This window comes from Crocodylus siamensis, chromosome 3 (assembly GCF_052110815.1).
Source record: "Crocodylus siamensis isolate JL-2025a chromosome 3, ASM5211081v1, whole genome shotgun sequence".
NCBI classification, from domain to species: domain Eukaryota; kingdom Metazoa; phylum Chordata; order Crocodylia; family Crocodylidae; genus Crocodylus; species Crocodylus siamensis.
The window spans coordinates 106,131,661-106,149,695 of record NC_143397.1 but is presented as its reverse complement, the minus strand read 5'-3'; the positions used below and the strand labels follow the sequence as shown (position 1 = coordinate 106,149,695).

Genomic DNA, 18,035 nt, shown 5'->3' with positions numbered 1-18,035 from the left:
TGTTTTTTTTTATATTCTCTCTAGAATATTTAAATAAGTGAATCCAACAGCCTTTATCAATAATCAAAACAGTGTATTTCTACTTTTAGCCTAATCTGAATTAAAAAAAAAAAATACATGGAGATTTGTGGTGTTCCCATTCCTTGGAGAACAGCCTCCCTGCCCCATTTCTAGCATTTTCCCCAAAGTTTGGAAGGCACTATGACTCTTCCTGAAATCAGAGTTCTGGATTAAAACTTGGATTTCAATATAATATTTTACTGTTTGCATAACTAAAAAATAAGTGCCTAAGAAAAGCTAATTCTTTTCCTAAGTGATGTACAGAGATGGAACAAAGCCAATCTCTTTCCTAAACTGTTTAGTCATTGTCCATACTCTTGACCTCTAAAGACTTCTGCCTTGAAATGTTATACTATACCTATGTATAAAGCTGTTATCTATGAGCTAGGGGTGCACTGATAGATTCTGGGGACCGATTATCAATTTTAAGGAGGCATATCGGCCAATACTGATCGACACAGACTTGCCACCTGGAGGCGGCTGTAGGGGTGGCATAGGTGGGGCAGATCAATGCCTCCCATGGGGAGGGAGGGGGCAGGTGCTGCCCAGGGGACAGGGGTGCTAAACAGAGGCATGGCTCATGGGGGTGGGGGGATATGTGCCCTCCAGATCTGGGCTGGGGTGGGGGCTGGAGCCAGCACTGCGCTAGGCTCAGAGCAGGCACTGGGCAGGAGCTGCAGCCACCCCAAACTTCACTGCTCCCAGCACCGCTGCCACCAGCTGCCTGGCATAGCCCCAGCTCTTCCCAGTGTGTGGGTGGAGGCAGGACATGGAACCAGGCTGTGCTTGGTGGTGCGGGGATGGGAGCAGAGCTGCTGCAAAACTCAGGGTGACTGCAGCCCCTGCCAGAGCTGCTGGTGCCCACTTGGAGCCCCATGCAGTGCTAGCTCCAGCCTGCCCCCCACCCCATGGAAATCTGGGGGGCACTCTCCTCCTGGGGTGCAAGCAGCACCAGGAGCAGCCATGCCTCTGTCCTATGCCCCCATCCAGGCAGTGCCTGCCTCTGCCCCTTCCCTCACCACAGGGGACATTTGTCTGCCCCTCCTCTTCCCTCCCCCCCCCCTTCCAACTTAGCAGCTGGAGTCAGCTCTTCATGCTGCGGGCTCAGCTTTATGCTGTGCTCTGGCTGCGCACAGCACGGGCATTTATCTGGTGATTTATCTGATGCAGGAAACTTTCCTTTTATATTGGTATTGATCTATCGGACTTCTGGATCTATTGAGTTTTCTTTATATCGGTACTGATATTGGACCAATGTATCTGTGCACCTCTAGTGTGAGCAGTTGTCATATGTCATATGGACTAGCACACATGGATTTCTGCATTCTGAAGCTACTGAGCATCCTCAGGCAGGGTGTTGAACTATATAGTAATTACAGTGTTTTGATTCTGTTGGAAAGTGTCAGTACTTCTGTATGTTAGACTTTATGGCACATTTTATAACCAGCTTTAACATCTGACTCCCCAAGTAAATGCTCCACTGTTCACCAGCTATTCTCATTCTCTTTCCCTCCCCCTCCTGCCAGCCCCCCCCCCCCCCCCATCCTTTGACTACAGCCTCATTCATTTTTTCTCCCCTTCCCTTTACCTACTGACCACTTCAATTACATCTTAAGTGACTGGCTGTCTTGCATACCTACTGATCTCTGGTTGCTTTACTACTCTATCCAGGAAGAGCACAATCTGCAGGTGCTTCCTCAGCCTGATGAAAGGGGTTTGTGCCTGAAAGCTTGCTAAGAAGAATTTTTCCAACTATTTGAGTTGGTCTAATAAAAGATATTGGGTTTACCCAAAGAGCCTTGTCAGTACTTCTGTATAGATGCTTTAAAAATGAACTCGTAAACCCAACAATTTTCTTTTGAGGCTTGCAGGTGTTAAAGTAGTTAACTTTTTTAATTGCCTAAGAACAAGAGTAAATTAACTGTGGTGTCCATGGCTTTCTCTAATGAAACCCTGGACTGGTGGAATTTCTTTTTAGGCAGAGTTCCGTTTTAGTTCTATCCCTCTACTGTTTCATTGGTTAATTCATGGGACCAAAACATTGTGTAGGGTCTTCCATCACTTACCTTGTTCCTGGCCTTCCTTTTGGTGGTTCATTCATATTTGTCAAAGAGAAATCTTTGGTTTCAGATGCCGATGGCAAAAAGGTCAAAAGGCTAACATAACATATTTCGTCATCATAGCTCCGTATCCAAACCATCCCCCCAGCTTAAATGTATAACACATGCGCAGTCAATCTCGCATGAAACCTAAGAACACACAGAGTCTGTTCACAGTCATGATTGGCAGTCTTGTAATTATTCAGGCCTGGCGTGTTGTAATAGTTTATAGTTTACAGGGTAGCCTTTGGAAAGATTTCCGCCTTCGGTGGAGACCTCCACGCACGCCCAGGAGACAGTCAGCGATTTGGCCAGTCGCTGACCTCTCCCCACCTACGGTAATACTTTTCAGGTGTATTCGTTCTCGTCAAGAGCTCACGAAAATCTTCAGATCAAAGTTACCTGTATGCTTTACTTAAAATCTGTGCCACACAGTTTATAATCTGTGCAATGAAAACATCTGCATGCTAAACTGAATAGCTCAACTTCTCTTTCTACACCGCGCAACCACAACTTCTTTCCTGCGCTGCAATCTCCTATAGTGTAAGTAAAAATAAACTTTCTGTATAACCAAGATGCATTAAACTTCCTGACTCCTCTCGCTTACCCACCTGCCCAACTACCTACCCCACCCATGTCCAGCTGGTTGTGCTGACCCAAGCTCGCAGGTCACGGGTACACTAGTCCTCGGATGCTACTATTACGAATTTTTCTGGGAGATCAGAAGCAGTAAAAATGTTCTGTGGCGGGAGAGGAGGAAGGGTGGGAAACCAGCTCCTGATACTCTGTATTGTCCTTTTGGTTAGTTTCAGAAAGTGTGCTGCACTTGTATGAAGTGGTAACACTTTTTCTTAACATCTGTTGGCTCCTAGAGACATCTGCTGCTTGTTTTATAACTCCTGGGTTTTTATATATTTCATATTCATAAAAACTACTCTGATTTTTAACTCTCCATTAGTGGTGTACCAATTAAATATTTTCTTGGCTAATACAGATAACCAACCATATCTGCCAGTGTTGATCCAATAACTGATATTTAGTAATAACTCAAGACACTTTAAACTACTAACATAAATAAACCCTTTTTGTTCATTTGTTACACACCCTCCCTCCAGCCCTTGATGAGGAAGGCAGTGACTGCCTTATTCCCATTCGCGTTGCTCCCTCACCCATGGCTCCTACCCGCAGCCCTGCCTGCACACAGCCCAATGTCTCTCTGCAGCAGCCCCAGCACTCGGGTCCCTGCTGTGCGTGCGGTGTTGCCATGACAGCAGGAGCTGGTAATGGTCCTTCTTCTGAACACTGCACCCTGTAATGGCTCCTTACCAACCCTCCCCTGCTCACCAGGACTTGTCTGCTGCAGGCTTGGTCTGGCAGCGGAGCATAGGAAGTGGACTGTGCTTACTGGGATGCTTCAAGCACATGGCCATAATTATAACCAACACCCAAAAAAAAGATGATGGCTGATCGTGTTACTTCTCCTTTTATTGGTGCCAATTTGATAGCCAGCTGACTTATATCAGTGCACCCCTACTTTCCATGTAGTTTCTGTACCAAAGGAGCCAGTCAAAGTGCTTATACTCATCTCTGTACAGCTAGTTCCATTCTAGCAGCAAGAACCAAAAAAAGCTTTGGGGAAGCTTGCTGCCTTTTCTAAAAGTGTTTGCATCAGAATAAACTCTGAAGCTGACCCACCAGCCAGCAGTAATCTAATAAGTTTGTTCTACAGTGCAGGAATCCTGTTTGAACTGCTAGTGCCACCCTTGATGGAACTCCAGTTGGGAAAAATACTGTTGTGCTCTGTAATAAGCAGGAGTTAATGACCAGATAGATTTCTAGAACTTGGGCCAAAGCATGCAGGTAACTCCTAACCATCCAGAAAATTAATTTTTTGGGCAAAATTGATTAGAAAAACAACAGTGGCTGCCAAATTACAGTGGTGCTGCTGCAAATATTTGTCACTTGATTAAATGCAGAATAGTTGTTGCTATCCAATATTATTTGAGAACATTATCCTTCTGGCAAATGTAGGGTATGGTTTTGTATCCATTTTTTTTTTCTCACTTATTGCTTTCCATGCAAAACCAGAACATTTTAATTGTTGAAATATACAATATTGTATAAAAGCTTAGAAAAAGTAGAAAATGTCACTGTCTAAACTATTAAAGGCTGTTGGATTCAAATAGAGAAGTTCCTGAAATAAATGGTCATTTACAGAACAATTTTGGGTGGGGAATAAGTATAATTTCTTCAATACGTGTATAACTTTCATTTGGAAAAAGCCGTCTTCGTTAGGCTGCCTTTGACTAATGTTTTGTCTCTAAATGACCATGCCACTTTTTGCATAAGTTGCTGGACCTCAGTTTAAATGAACAATCTAAGCTTTGTCTCTTAATAGAAAGCAGAAGCTAGTGGTTTTTTTGCAGTGCTGTTTTTGGAGCAGGATGGAATGTGCAGTTCATAGTTTTTCTTGAAAATCTGCTTTAATTCTTGGCTTTGCTATTTTTTCTTTCATGCTTTCACTTATTTCCTCCTTTTTCCTTTGGTAAGTAAACTGTTACTCTTTATTCCTGTTTACTAGCAGCATTTGGCTGATTTGCCACACTTTTTTTGCTTAGAATTTTATTTTACACATTTACATTATATTTATCATTACTTTTGCAAGTACTTTGGAAGTGAATGTAGCTACTTGCCATTTTGTAGCAAACTTGTGCCAGTCCTAAGGTATATCCACACTCCAATCAGGATGGGGAAAATAACATAGACTTTAAAAAAGAAAAAAAAAAATGCTGTGAGAACACTGCTAATATCTCTTGTTTACAATACTGTAAATATTACAGCAATAAGACAGACCCCTGAGACCTAGCATAACTTTGTAGTGACTGTAACATTGCAGAATAGTGGAGATATTGTCCTTTATAGATCCAAGAATATTGTAAAAGCAGAATCCTAAACCTAATATCAATAGGAACGCTCCTCTGAATTTTTAGAAATAGCCATAAAAATATTTTATCATTTTTCTATGATTCTGTGATTGTTAGATCTACCCCTTGCCATATCTGCATCTTAATGGTACACTGTTGTGATGGCAAACAAAACATAACTGCTTTTCAGTAGAAGCAAAGCTAATGCTGTCTGCTGTCTAAAAATGTTAGCAAGATGCACCTTTTGTCTCTGCTAGAAAAATGTTAACCTTAAGTTACACTAATGTAACTAAACATGATGAAAAACGCATCCTGTTCAAGTTTAATTTTGCCTGGCTATTGCAGTAAAAACAATAGCACACAAGTTGCCATCCTGCAATGAGGTGAAACCTAAATGTTTTAATAAAACCCTCCTTTATTTTTTATCATTTAAAATATTCACTATTTTAAAGTGAAAGTTAAATTTTTGAAACACTTCATCTGGGTTTGGAAACTATAGAAAAATTGGCTAATTCAGTTATTTCTAAAAACACGGGCTCTCATTTGATCCATTTTTCTTTGTAGAAAAGTAATAAGAGGATCACGGAAAGCAAAGAGACAGAGAAAATGTCTTTTTATAGGATTTTAAGAGTTTATAGAGAAAAGCCTTTCTTGGTTTTGTTTATTCCATGAAAAAGCCATGTTTCTTAAAGTCACAGAACTGCTTTACAACACTCCTATCTAGGTAAATATATTAATAGAAACACTAGTAGCTTTTAAAATGCACATAATATGGGCAAGTAGGGTCTATTTCTTTTTTTATTAATAAATTTTAGATTATGAATGAATAAAACAGGGATCCATATTGGAAGCATTATCTCCAGTGGATTACAAGAATTTTTGAACCTTTACATTCTGTCTTGCTTTTCAATCTTTCTTTTTTTTTCTAATTTAAGTACCTTCCAACTTGTACCTCTCCTTTTAAAGAAACATGAATGAACACTATCCAATGTCTTATGTAGTAAAATTGTTTTTTGTCTGGAATCATGGGTCAACTTTTCTTGTTAAATTGGATACTATTACATTTTTAGAGAAGCTTTATTTCATTACACACAAGAAGTGAATTGGAGTAGAGACTGTTATATTGCAGCTTTTTCAAGAATGTAAAAATTACAGTAAGATGCTCTGTTCATTTCCTGAGGAACATGCATCTCGTGTCTTGCTGTGCCCCAGCTTACCTGATATCAATAAGCTACTTGTTTAGCTAAATTGGTTACAAATTCTAGTGCAGGCAAGTGGCCACCAGAATTTTCCTAGAATTGCCAGCAATGAGGCAGTACACTTTTTGTCTAGAATTTAAATGTGGTACTTTTCACATGTTAAGGCAGTTTGTTTTTGTTTTGGTTTTTTTTCCTTTCACCAACCCTTTCAGCTGCTTCTGCTTCTCTTTTCCCCTCCCCTCCTCCCCCCATCTTCTTTTTTCTTTCAACTCCTGGTCTTTCCCCACTTCTTGCATGGCTTTATTGAAAGTTTTAGACTGCTGCTTGTGGTTGGTTCAGCATGCCACCTCTAATAGCTGATGAGAGCCATGCCTGTGGCAATTTTAGTTTTACATTCCCCCCCCCACCCCGGCTACAGTTTAAAATTTATATGACTGAGAAGATTCTGTCCTGGACTGCAAATTCTGTTTTTGTTTTTGTTTTGTTTTGGTTTTGTTTTTGTTTTGGTTTTTCCTTTTTTTAGAAGTGGTACACCATCTCCGAAAAGGACATCTGTAACAAGGTCACCATTGATAAGGGGAAGCAGAGATCGCTTTACTGGTGAATCATATACAGTGTTGGGTAAGGTGAACTTTTCATGTTCACTTGTACAGATGATGGTATAGAAGGGCAGAAAAATTTTAAGCATCTGCCAGCATGTGTATTTGTAGTTTATAGGCCAAACACTTACTTCCCTCTAATGATTCCCCAGTCACAGCTTATGGGATTTGTATTCTGAATCCTCCTGGTTTTGATCTCTGCAAAGGTCCATAAGCCCATTCAGAGACTGAATGTCTTTTCCCTTCTGAGGAAATGTTTTAGTTTTTAATGTAGTTCTCTGTTGTAAGACTCTAAGTAATAGTGATAGGGATTACTACTTAGTCTTCTAACGTGACAGCTTTTAACATCTAGGAATACTAGTAATATTAAATACTGCATTCTGTTAAGTTACTTGCCTTCAGTGGACAGCAGGGAAAGATTCCCACCATACTTCTGCTTAACTGAAATGTGTGTATTCTAACACCCCTTAAATTTTTAGTCTTTTTCCATTGGACTCATAGTTCACAGAAGTAGTCTCCCATCTAGGAGCGATCTCTCTGGGCAGCAACAAAAAAAGCCTTTTTGAAAAAAGCACATGCTATACTACACACTCTCTTTCAGTAAAGAATAAAAGCTACTTCACTGGTCTGTTGCAGGAGACACTACTATTGAAAGTGGACAGCACTACTGGGAGGTGCGAGCCCAAAAGGACTGCAAATCCTATAGCATGGGAGTAGCGTATAAAAATATGGGAAAATTTGATCAGCTGGGAAAGACTAACACAAGCTGGTGCATCCATGTCAACAACTGGCTACAAACCACTTTTTCAGCCAAGCACAATAATAAAGCTAAAGCCCTAGATATGCCTGTTCCAGACCGAATAGGAGTGTACTGTGACTTTGATGGAGGTAACTTTTTATATTATATTATGGACTTTACTGAAACGAACAGTTAATGGTTGGATCCACCATGTCAGGTTGCATTTCCACTACATTTACATTCTGGCATTGTTGCTCCTATGTTGATTCCTAATATTTTACTTATGAACAATAGAGAGACCCACTGAAGGATTCCCAAAAGTTTTTATAACTGTTGAATTGCCTAGTTTCATTCAAGAGTCTGCATTGAATGCATGACAAACTCTTACTTAAAATGGTGCATGCTTTCATCAAGTACAACCTAGGCAAAAGACAACTCACACAGCATACCTGATATAGAATTAGTAGAGGGAGACTGTTGGAGAAATTGTTATTTGTAAACCGCTGTTCAGTCTGTCAGATGCTTCAGTTAGATTCGGATTAATTAAAAGATGATATTTTTCCAGAAATGGTATTAATCTAGTTTTTCATCCAAACACAAAAACACTCTGGAAAACACTACTGAAACGAATAACTCAGATTATCTGTGACTAAGCAGTTGCTTCCCAACTCACTTCTGCAAAGTGATTGAAATGATTTTCCACCTTTTACAGTACTGACACTAATGTATTATTAGACGGCTGCTTATCTTAGTCCCTGTTTTAGCCCATTGGCATTAGCTGGTGGTGTTCTAGATGCATGCAGGCTGGCTTAGGATGCTGTTTTAAAAGAAAAGGTGTACATGTACTGAAATGATAGAACGGGGCTGAAGGGACAAGGCAGCATAAACCTAGCCTAAACCAGCAGTCAGCAAACTTCTTAAATTGCAGGACAGAATGATGCAGAAGCAGGCAAACTTTAGAAGTTGAATTCTATTTGCATGACTTGGAGTTCTGGAATTTGGGACATTAATAAAGCAAGTGACAAACTTCCTTGTCAGTACTTGTAGGCTGTCTGCATACTCGGTTAATATGCAACTTTTTGGGGGGATTCCAGACCTTCCTTGTTCAAAGCAGTACAGTAATATGCAACATGGTACAAGACCTTAGAACTGTGACAATTTGTCTAAATGTCTGTGAATTTCTAAAACCTGTCTCTCTTCTTTTTCAGGTCAGCTGACATTTTACAATGCTAGCTCAAAGCAGTTGTTGTATACCTTTAAAACGAAGTTTACTCAACCACTATTACCAGGTTTTATGGTCAGTTTAAAAATAACTTTAACTTTTTAAAAAAAAGTTAAAAATAGAATAAATATACCTATATTTGGACTTAATTATGGGGGGATGGGGAACCTCTTAGATAATGCCAAATATTAACAACTCCTCATTTGGTTGCATGGGATTTTTGTGACCCACTTTCTTGTTTTTTAAGCTAGAAGCCTTCTATGTGGAGAATTCCCTCTCTTGAGCAACAGAAGTGCCTCTTCTTTGTCCCTTGCAATTTCCCTCAAACTTTGAGAGAAACTTAAAGGAAATTGCTTGTTCTCCTTTTTGGCTTAAGGAGCCTGCCAAAATAACTAAATACAAGGGGCTTTGGCTTGTGCAGCAGCATGTGTTCTGCTAGGACCTGCCAGAGTAGGTGAAGTGGCAGAGGGCCAAGCTGGGTGCTGTATTTTTTCCTGGGTCCCCTGTCCACAGAAAAACACCACAAAGTTACCCGACTTTCAACGCATTAATGGAAAAAGATAACCTAGGCTGGTTTTCCCCAGCCAACTATCTTAGGGTCCAGTGTGGCGAAATGCCGGGCTAGCGGCTCCGGCACCACTTAGGGGAGCCGTGGGCTTTGCAGAGTTGTGCGAGCGCGCGGCTTGTGGGGCGGGATTGAGGTAGCTCTTAGCCGCCCTCGAGGTTCGCCGAGTTGGCACAAGTAGACGACTTAGAGTAAGTAGTTAGTGTCTCTTAACCTATAGGGTGTCCGTTGGTTCACGAGGTTCCAGAGCCAGCCCTTGCGTTCCAACAGTGGAGCTAGTCCAAAGCTAGGTGCGGCTGCCGACTCCTTAAGTCCCAGAACTGGTCAACGGCTCATTGATATGGAATGTTAGTCATAAAAGTTATTACGGAGTAGATATAGAGTAAAATAAAAAGATTTATTCACTCACCTGGCCTCACCCTCTTACAAGTAAGAGGGGAGGCCGGTTGGAACGAAGTTGCAGTAAATACAAGTATAGCGAGCATAGGTATGCTGTCTAAGCTACGATGAGAGGCAGTCGAGAAGCGGAGTCTCCGATGTTTCTTCAGTTACAGTATGCTGGATACTAAAGGGGTCTGTTGGTTCACGGGGTTCCAGAGCCAGCAGCTGCTGACTCCGTAGTCCCAGAACTGGTCAACAGCTCATGAATGGGATATTCTATAGGGTGTCCGTTGGTTCACGAGGTTCCAGAGCCAGCCCTTGCGTTCCAACAGTGGAACAAGTCCAAAGCTAGGTGCGGCTGCCGGCTCCTTAAGTCCCAGAACTGGTCAACGGCTCATAATTGGGAAACACAAAGCAATACTGTAACACAGTGAATCGTTGTCTGTTGTCGGATTTCTGAGGCCTTTATCTTCGCTGGGATACGCCCAGGCGGGGAGGCTGAGAACCGGTCTGCGGGGTGATCAGGCCCACAGAGTTTTCCAGTTGTCGTCTCTGCTGCTTCCTGCTTTTTTGCCTCTTTTATAAATGTTTGTTGGACTGCCTCTATGACACTAACTATAGTATACAGATAGGATAATTTTCTTTTACATAATTATTGCTAGGCAGATTTTCTACATAAGTTTCATTTCTGCAGAAATGACACTTTTAGATAAGAAATGAAATTTACAGAATGCGCATGTGTAGCTTAATGCCAGTGGAGAAAAGTACAAAGCGTTCACTTTGATTAACAGTCTACTTCAAGGTTACATAAATGTGAGAGTGCCGCGCGGCAGTTATACAGAAAAGAGAAAATAATATAAAGTCTTTGCTAAAAACTATAAGATAGTTACATCCAGCAGTTGGATTGAGCAGTTTGTAGTCTTCCCCTGGCCCCCACATCCCTCCTTGTCCTTGCAGCTTAAGGGGCAGCAACCTGTGCTGCAATATGAAAAGTCTAAACCCTACTGAAATGCAGGCAGGAAGGCTATTTTTGTGTATATTTACTGTTTTCTTCTGTTACTGTTCTAGTTGTTTGCGTTAGAACCTGAATTGTGTTAGTGTACTAACAAGTATTTGTCTGCAACTTGCTTTAAATATGAAGGGCTAGTATCAGTACTTCTTAATGGTAAAAAAATAAAAATTAAGAGTAGCAGTTGCAGGAGTATGGCACTGCATGTACTATGAGCCATCCTTTCTGTCCTTTTTTTTTTTTAATTATGCCTATTGCAAAGGCTGAACTAAAATTCTCCCTGCATATCAGTTGAGTGTCTGTACCAGGGCAGCCATGTTTTGTTTTTCTGTCAATTTTTCATCTAGTATTAAGAAATACAGAATAAAACTAGGGAAGTAATATGCTCCATGGAAGGGGGATGATGGTAAAATGCTTTTCTAAAGAAATCAGTATGGATAACTGTAACTTGCCCTGTAGGAGAAAATGTGTATTGGTTGCTTTGTCCCTCTTAAATCTGGGTCCTTCAATTACTCATCACTAGACTTTATTTTTCCAGCTCCTGCCCACCTTCTAACACTGTTCATCAAGCCTTTATATGGTATTCAAATGATGCAGTACCCCCCAAATCATCTGAAAATTGCTGCTCTAGAGCAGTGCTTCTCATTTTCATAGGGTTACTGTGCTAAAAAAGTTTACTGTTGGGTAGAAAATGAGAAACTATGTACTGAAACACCCAATTGCCTGGGTTCTTGTACTGAACTTTCACAGCAAGCTTACAGTTGTCTTCCACATCATCATTTTAACAAGTTATAAGGCTACCTTCAGATGGTGGGGGGTTTTTGTCTTCTCTACCAAACCCCCCATCTTCCCTTGTACAGAGGCATGGGTGATGGGGCTCCCTACATATAGCAGCAGGGCCTGATCTGAGGCACAGATGTATCTTCCCTCCTTTCAGCCCCTGCCACTGCTTGCAGGGAGCCCCCCCTCCCTGTAAACTTTCCTGGGCCTGCAATCTGAGAATTGGAACCATTGCCTTTTTTGGCAATCCTGGGCTTAGGGGGTCTTGCATGTTCTCCAGAACTGTAACCAAGAACCTCACTGACAGCTTGTCTGTGGTGGGGGCTGCCAGGGTGCCCTATGGAAACCCTTTGGAAGGAGTGTATAGGGTGACTCTACCTGGCCAAATGTGACACTTGTCCCAGAATGACAAATTACTGTTTAACCAGCAACTTGGTCACAAATATGCCTATTCAATGGCTGATGCACCATTTTTTTACCTGGGACAGATTCCTTTAAAGTCCAGCATGTTACTGTTTGTTGCCAGAAACTTTCATATCTGGCAACAAACGTAATGCCAGCTGCACTGTTTAGGTTAACTCCAGGCAAGAGGATGCAGACTCTGTATAATTTTTCAATACGTGAAAGCTATTTTGAATGTAACCTCTCCCACAGTTTAGTTGCTGTGACTAAGGGCTCTGCTAGACATACAAATTTAAAGCTGGATAGAAGCCAGTGGCAGAGTTGTTACACATTTTCAAGCACTAACTTTTATACCTGATTTGGCTCTTTATAGCTGGATGATGACTTTTTTTTTATTGTGTGATAATTACTTTGCACGTGTGACTAGTCTATTGTGCAATTAACCAGTTACTTGTATAATTATGTACATGTAGCAAGGGCCTAAAAAGTAGGAAGTAAGTGTTCCTTAGGACAAAAATGAAGCTTAACCCCTTTAATTTGGATTTTTAGTGGAAATGATGGATGTTTGTGGCTTTCAAAATTTTGACTCATCATAGTTTTTTGTAATGATTTTCTTCTAGGTCTGGTGTGGTGGCCTTACTCTGAGTACTGGACTGCAGGTACCAAGCGCTGTGAAAACTCTCCAGAAAAGTGAAAATGGACTGAGCGGTTCATCCAGCAGTCTAACCAACATAACCCAATAATGCATCTGTTTAGATACTTTACTCCTGTTGCTGAGTGGATTTTTCTGTGTAGCTGCTACTCACAGGAGCTTGTGGGCAATGGATTAAACTGGGTTTGCTACCCACTGCTGCTTTAAGGCCTGGGCACTGATAGCACAAATGTTCTGGGCTGAAGCATTAGCAGGAATCTACTGTGAAATCCATAGAGTAGGTTGACTTTTTTTCAAAAAATAGATGGGGAGATCAGGAGCTGTAGCTATGCACCTTTGTTAGACTGAACTTGATTATTTTATGGATACTTGATTTGATCATTTTGGTATAACTGCACATAGCAGACCCAAAGGCAGGCCTGATCTTAATTTCAAAATTACTTTCCCTCCTCTTCACTCTCCACTGTAAGTGAAGGCAACTTTTAAAGTTCTGAACAGAAGAAACCCTGCCCTTTTGTTTCTCATAGTTGACTCTGTGATGCAAGCTAGAAACCTGACAGGAGGCTAGAGTTGGTGTAGGTTTGACACAGACTGGCTATCATCTGCTATTAGACAAATAACTTGTGCATTATTTTTGTTGGCTGCCTTTGGTTGTTTAAATGGATACAGTACTAGGGATTCTCTTATATAGGCTATTTATAGTTGAAACCATAAGAGTTCAATATTATATCCGTTTAGTGAAAATGTTGTAAGAGTAACAAAGTTGTTGGTGTTTATCAGAGCATCTCTGATTTCTACAGTAGGAGCCCTCTAATAAGATGAGGTGTATAATATAACATTGTTCCCAAAGTTATCCTTGATAAACTTGTAGCCATATCTGATTTGATTGTTTTAGTAACCAGCTTGGAGTATTGATGCATTTGTACACTTTGTCCCTCAGTCCTGTTTTAAATGCAGGTTGGGTGTCTAAAGATGACTTTATGCCCAATTCCAACCATATTTGCACTGATTGATTAAACTTTCCAGTGAATTTAAAAATGCTGCATAAATGGTACAAAAGGAAGGAGGTGGCTCAAGTGTAGCTAAAATGAAGTTTGGAGTAAAAGTCCCAACACTTTTTTTTTTTTTTTTTTTTTTTTTAGTTTAAAAAAAAAAAAAAAAAAAAAAAGCTAATATGTAAGCATGTACTAGTGATTCTGATAAACTACATCTTGATCTAGCATATTGGATGTGCCAGATTAATTTCAACTTAATTGGAGCATATAATATACTCTTGTTGCTTTTTGAAAATGAAGGATATGAAAGTCAAGTTATAGTGTGGAGCATGGTATACTGCTCTTATCACTTATGACCAAAGTAAGCTGTGAATATTATGCAAGTGACTCATTACCAAAATGGAAGTCTAAATAGAATAAGGTGACAAAACTGGAAGGCCCTGAGAAGCATAAAATAGGAGACCATAACTTGTACTCACATTATACAGAAAGGACTGCTTCCTGTATCCTTGAAGGCTCTAGACTTTTTTTTTAGAGGTACAGAACTTTTTCCAGCTCTTAACTTGCTTTAAATGTATCCTCTCATGTCCAAGGCTCCCGTTTGTAGTAACTCCCATTCTTCTCAGCAGAGGACGGATCAGTGTGATTCTGCAACTAAAGGACCATCTGAAATCAGCACAAATAGTAGTCACTGAAAGCTTGAGGTTCTTTTTCTCCCCCTTTCATGAGATTGAAAGCTCACTTCCAGCCCTGCTGATCCTGGAGTACATATGTTTTACCTTGAGGCCTTGCCCCTTTTTTCCTGAAAAAGGTTAGAGCATGAGTCACTACGAGTTCACTGGCCCAGCCCTCCTCCTGTCATAATTTTTGCCACTAGCATCATTTTGTATCCTCTGCAAAAGACTTCTATCCTTGAGGGCTTTTTATAAAACCTATATTGCAGTTAATTTTGGGGAATAAATGTGCTACACCTTAGTTTTAAAAATACAGACTGCAGAAGGATGATCCTGGAGCGATTTTGATTTTAGATAGAAATCCTACCCACCTTCTTACATAGTTGTTTACACATTTTCTCTTTTTAGGGAAAACTAATTTAACTGGAGATCTTGAAAGAAACGTGTTTTGATCTTAGCCCTAGACAGCAAACCTAATTGTAATATGAATGACTTTGAGTGTATTCTATTAGTGGAGATGCCCAAGATAATGCTTCTTAAAGAGAGACCTCTTGGACAAAACTTTGTTCTAATGTTGCATCTATTTTAGTTGGTGTGAGATTAGTACTCCCCTCCCCTCTAATCACAACAACAGTCCCATGATGTAGCTTCTGGTGATTTAACAGCTTTGTCCTGATTTATTATACAATTTTAAAATTGGAAATTTATTCACAATATCAGCTTAAGACTTATATATGTAGGATGCTGATTGCCATGGTAAAAAGCCCTCTTCCTGTGAGTTGAACTGCTTTTACACTCTAGACCTTCAGTTCATAGATACTTCATTTGAGATTTGGTTGGTTGTTTTGGTGGGGTTTTTTTTTTTTTAACTGCTTCAGGTTCTCAAGAGTGTGTCCTTCAAGACTAAGAGACTTCAGACAACAATTTCGGAGATTGCTGGCAAAGACTACTGTGTGTTTTTTGGGTTTTTTGTTTTTGTTTAAAACAAAGTTTGAATTTGACCCTCAGTCTACAAGGTGCTACAGAGGGCTTGTTTCACTTTAAACTTGAGAGGGAAGAGCCCTTCCTAGTATTCATTCTTGTACATGACTATCTATTCATAGAAATGGGTCACAGCTTTTGTTAATTTAAAAAAATATATATCTTTTTTCCAGGTAGAGGAAACCAGATTATTACTAGTGTTCTTATTTACCACACTTTACTGAGCCAGTAATATCTGTAAAGATGCTGTCCAGTGACTTTGTATTTAATAAGTTCAATAATACACAGCATCTGAATGTGCTTATTATAACACTCTTATGGTGGTCCATATGATTTTACTGAAGCAACTTGTATAGTTACTTAACTACCCTTTCCTTAACAGCACTAAGGACCTGATTCTAAAATTTAAGCGCTCATGAGTCTCAAACTCACTGCGAAGCGAGGTAATTCAGTAGCTTGCAGAATTAGGTAGAATTATGTGATTAGAAGGGATGAGTAAGTATTGCTTCTTTTGACACTTGGTATATCCAATTGTAATAACATGGTCTACCCAAGTATGACTTTTTTTTTTTTTTTAATGCTACATCTCTGCCAGGTCACCTTGTCTGATCTGGTCCTTACACTCATGTCGTTTACAAAAAAATGTTAAAAGGGAAATGAAGTATGCTACAGATGAACATGCATAATGAAGAACAGATGACCATTGAGTAAACTCCCTCAAACTCAGTGCAGATACTTGCATTTCTTGAACCTATTTTAGTAAATTGTAATTGTCTAAGGTGTACTTGATTATGCACAAATGGAAAGTTGATTTTTTTTTCTTAAATGCTATTATGTTAGCTTAGTCCGAAACAAGTTTGAAATAGTACTGTAATTTGTGCTTCATAAAATATATTTTGACTTATGTCCCAGATATAACTGTTATGAGGAAGCTTTGCATTTATTTTTACCCCTAAGGTTGAAGTTACTGTACAGTAGTTAATGCACAGGTGTTGGAATTTTGCTGCTAACAGGGTAGTCATGTTTTAGTAGAAGGAGATAAAGATGAAAAATTGCCTTAAGCACTTTAGATTTTTTTTTTTTTTTTTTTTTATTGAATTACATGAGCTACCATCTTGCATATCTGTTTCAACTTTGAGGCACATACAGGCATATTCATGATATTATGTAGCAGCTGGTGCACTGTTGTTGTGTACATTTGTAAGCAAAATGTAGACTACCTTTTAAGCTTCAGTAAAAGCGCTTGACATAAGAGGAATGTACAAATCCACTGAGGCTGTTACTTGAAGGTGGGTTTTGTTGGAGACTTACTGTACCACTTCTCTTTGGACAAACTGACAACATTCTTGAACGGTGTGTGGAGCACTGTTCCTGTTCAAGCTGTGCTAGATACTTGATACCTAACCTAAGTGTAGTATTTCCAAGAATGTAAACAAGTTACAAGAGGAAAAGCCAACAGATTAAATTAAGATACTTTTTGTAGCCAATCAAGAATTTTTTTAGCATGTTAACCAAAAATACAACTTTTATACCATTTCATTAAGTAGCGATTTGTTTTAGTTTTACAAAAATTACTTAAGATGGCACAAAATATGCCCAGAATGAAATAATAAATATTTGTTTCATTTTTTTTAATGCAAACCTACATGCACCTATTGCAGCTTTCAAAATTAGTGCCCCTTAACTAAGTTGAAAACATTCAGGCCATAGGTTTGTCTTCAGATATTAGGCCATAAAAGGCAGATATTGACAACTTTCAACTTGCAAGCTTCATTCCATGGTTTCTCCAAAAAAGCTTGTAAGTAGGAAAAACAGTGCCTGTCCAGAACATCAAGGTAGCAGAAGCATGTTCGTGACTGTCCAATCCTTCCTAAATTGCTCCCTTACACCTCAGAGCAGGGAAACTGACTGGCTTCTTTAGGAAAAATACCTAACCTTTTCATTTGAGTAAAGGTTATGAACTCAATTTTCTAGCACAAAAGTTCACCAAGTATGAATGTTGATCTTTCTTCTAACCATGTGTATATATAAAACTCCAAATGGCTTTTTTATTGACTGAAAAGAAAATATGCATTTGGTTTCCCAAGCATTGTAAAGTGGGCTTCATGCATATCTATGATGAGGTAAAACTGTTTAGTTTTTCCTGCATTATTTAACACCTCTATGGCTGCATGTGCCTTTTGATAAATGGAGCTGTGCTCACCTGCTGTAGCTTCTAGTGATGTTGCATTGTCACACTGGCTTCTCTTTTATTTTCTGAACACAAGCTTCACACTGGCTTCCAGATATGTCACTTCAACAGTACCTCAGGTTTTCTGTAATCAGTGCTTTATTCCTCTTCCTTTTGTAATGTGTCCTAAGATCAGACTTGTCATTAACAACACAGAACTACAGGGGTGCCTTAGAGGCCACAGAGTGTTTTATTCAAGGTCTTTAACTCAATACATGTATGTCATACGAACATTTTGTATTAATAAATTAAAATTTTGAAACCTTAGCTGTATCTTACTCTTGTCAGTTTTTCTCATTTTAAGCCTAGTATTATCTGTGTTTGAACTGGACTTTCACTGAAAGCTGACTTCTTCCTTCTCAGCACTGCCAGCCTTGGGAGGGGTGCATGCTCAGTGCAAGTATGTCAGAGGAAAACCAAACCATTTATTAATAAATGCTACGTCTAATGAAGAGGACGGATGTCTGTCCCATCCTGACTCCTTCCTCTTTCCATTCTCTCTTCCTCGCCTGTTTTGAGGCTGC

At 39.7% G+C, this 18,035-nt stretch overlaps 1 protein-coding gene across 3 annotated transcripts in view; it reads left to right on the top strand.

Moving 5' to 3' along the window:
* FSD1L (fibronectin type III and SPRY domain containing 1 like) overlaps nucleotides 1-17,778 on the top strand; it is a 56,505-nt gene extending 38,727 nt beyond the window's left edge. For 2 of the 3 annotated variants that reach the window (XM_090038918.1, XM_090038916.1), the window contains 4 exons: nucleotides 6,806-6,903; nucleotides 7,518-7,769; nucleotides 8,829-8,917; nucleotides 12,600-17,778. In XM_090038918.1, coding sequence (XP_089895044.1) covers nucleotides 6,806-6,903; nucleotides 7,518-7,769; nucleotides 8,829-8,917; nucleotides 12,600-12,722 — 562 coding nt within the window. In that variant the 3' untranslated portion in view covers nucleotides 12,723-17,778. The remainder of the gene's footprint in view (nucleotides 1-6,805; nucleotides 6,904-7,517; nucleotides 7,770-8,828; nucleotides 8,918-12,599) is intronic. The other variant, XM_090038917.1, reaches the window with a different exon arrangement.
* Nucleotides 17,779-18,035: the final 257 nt, after the last annotated feature.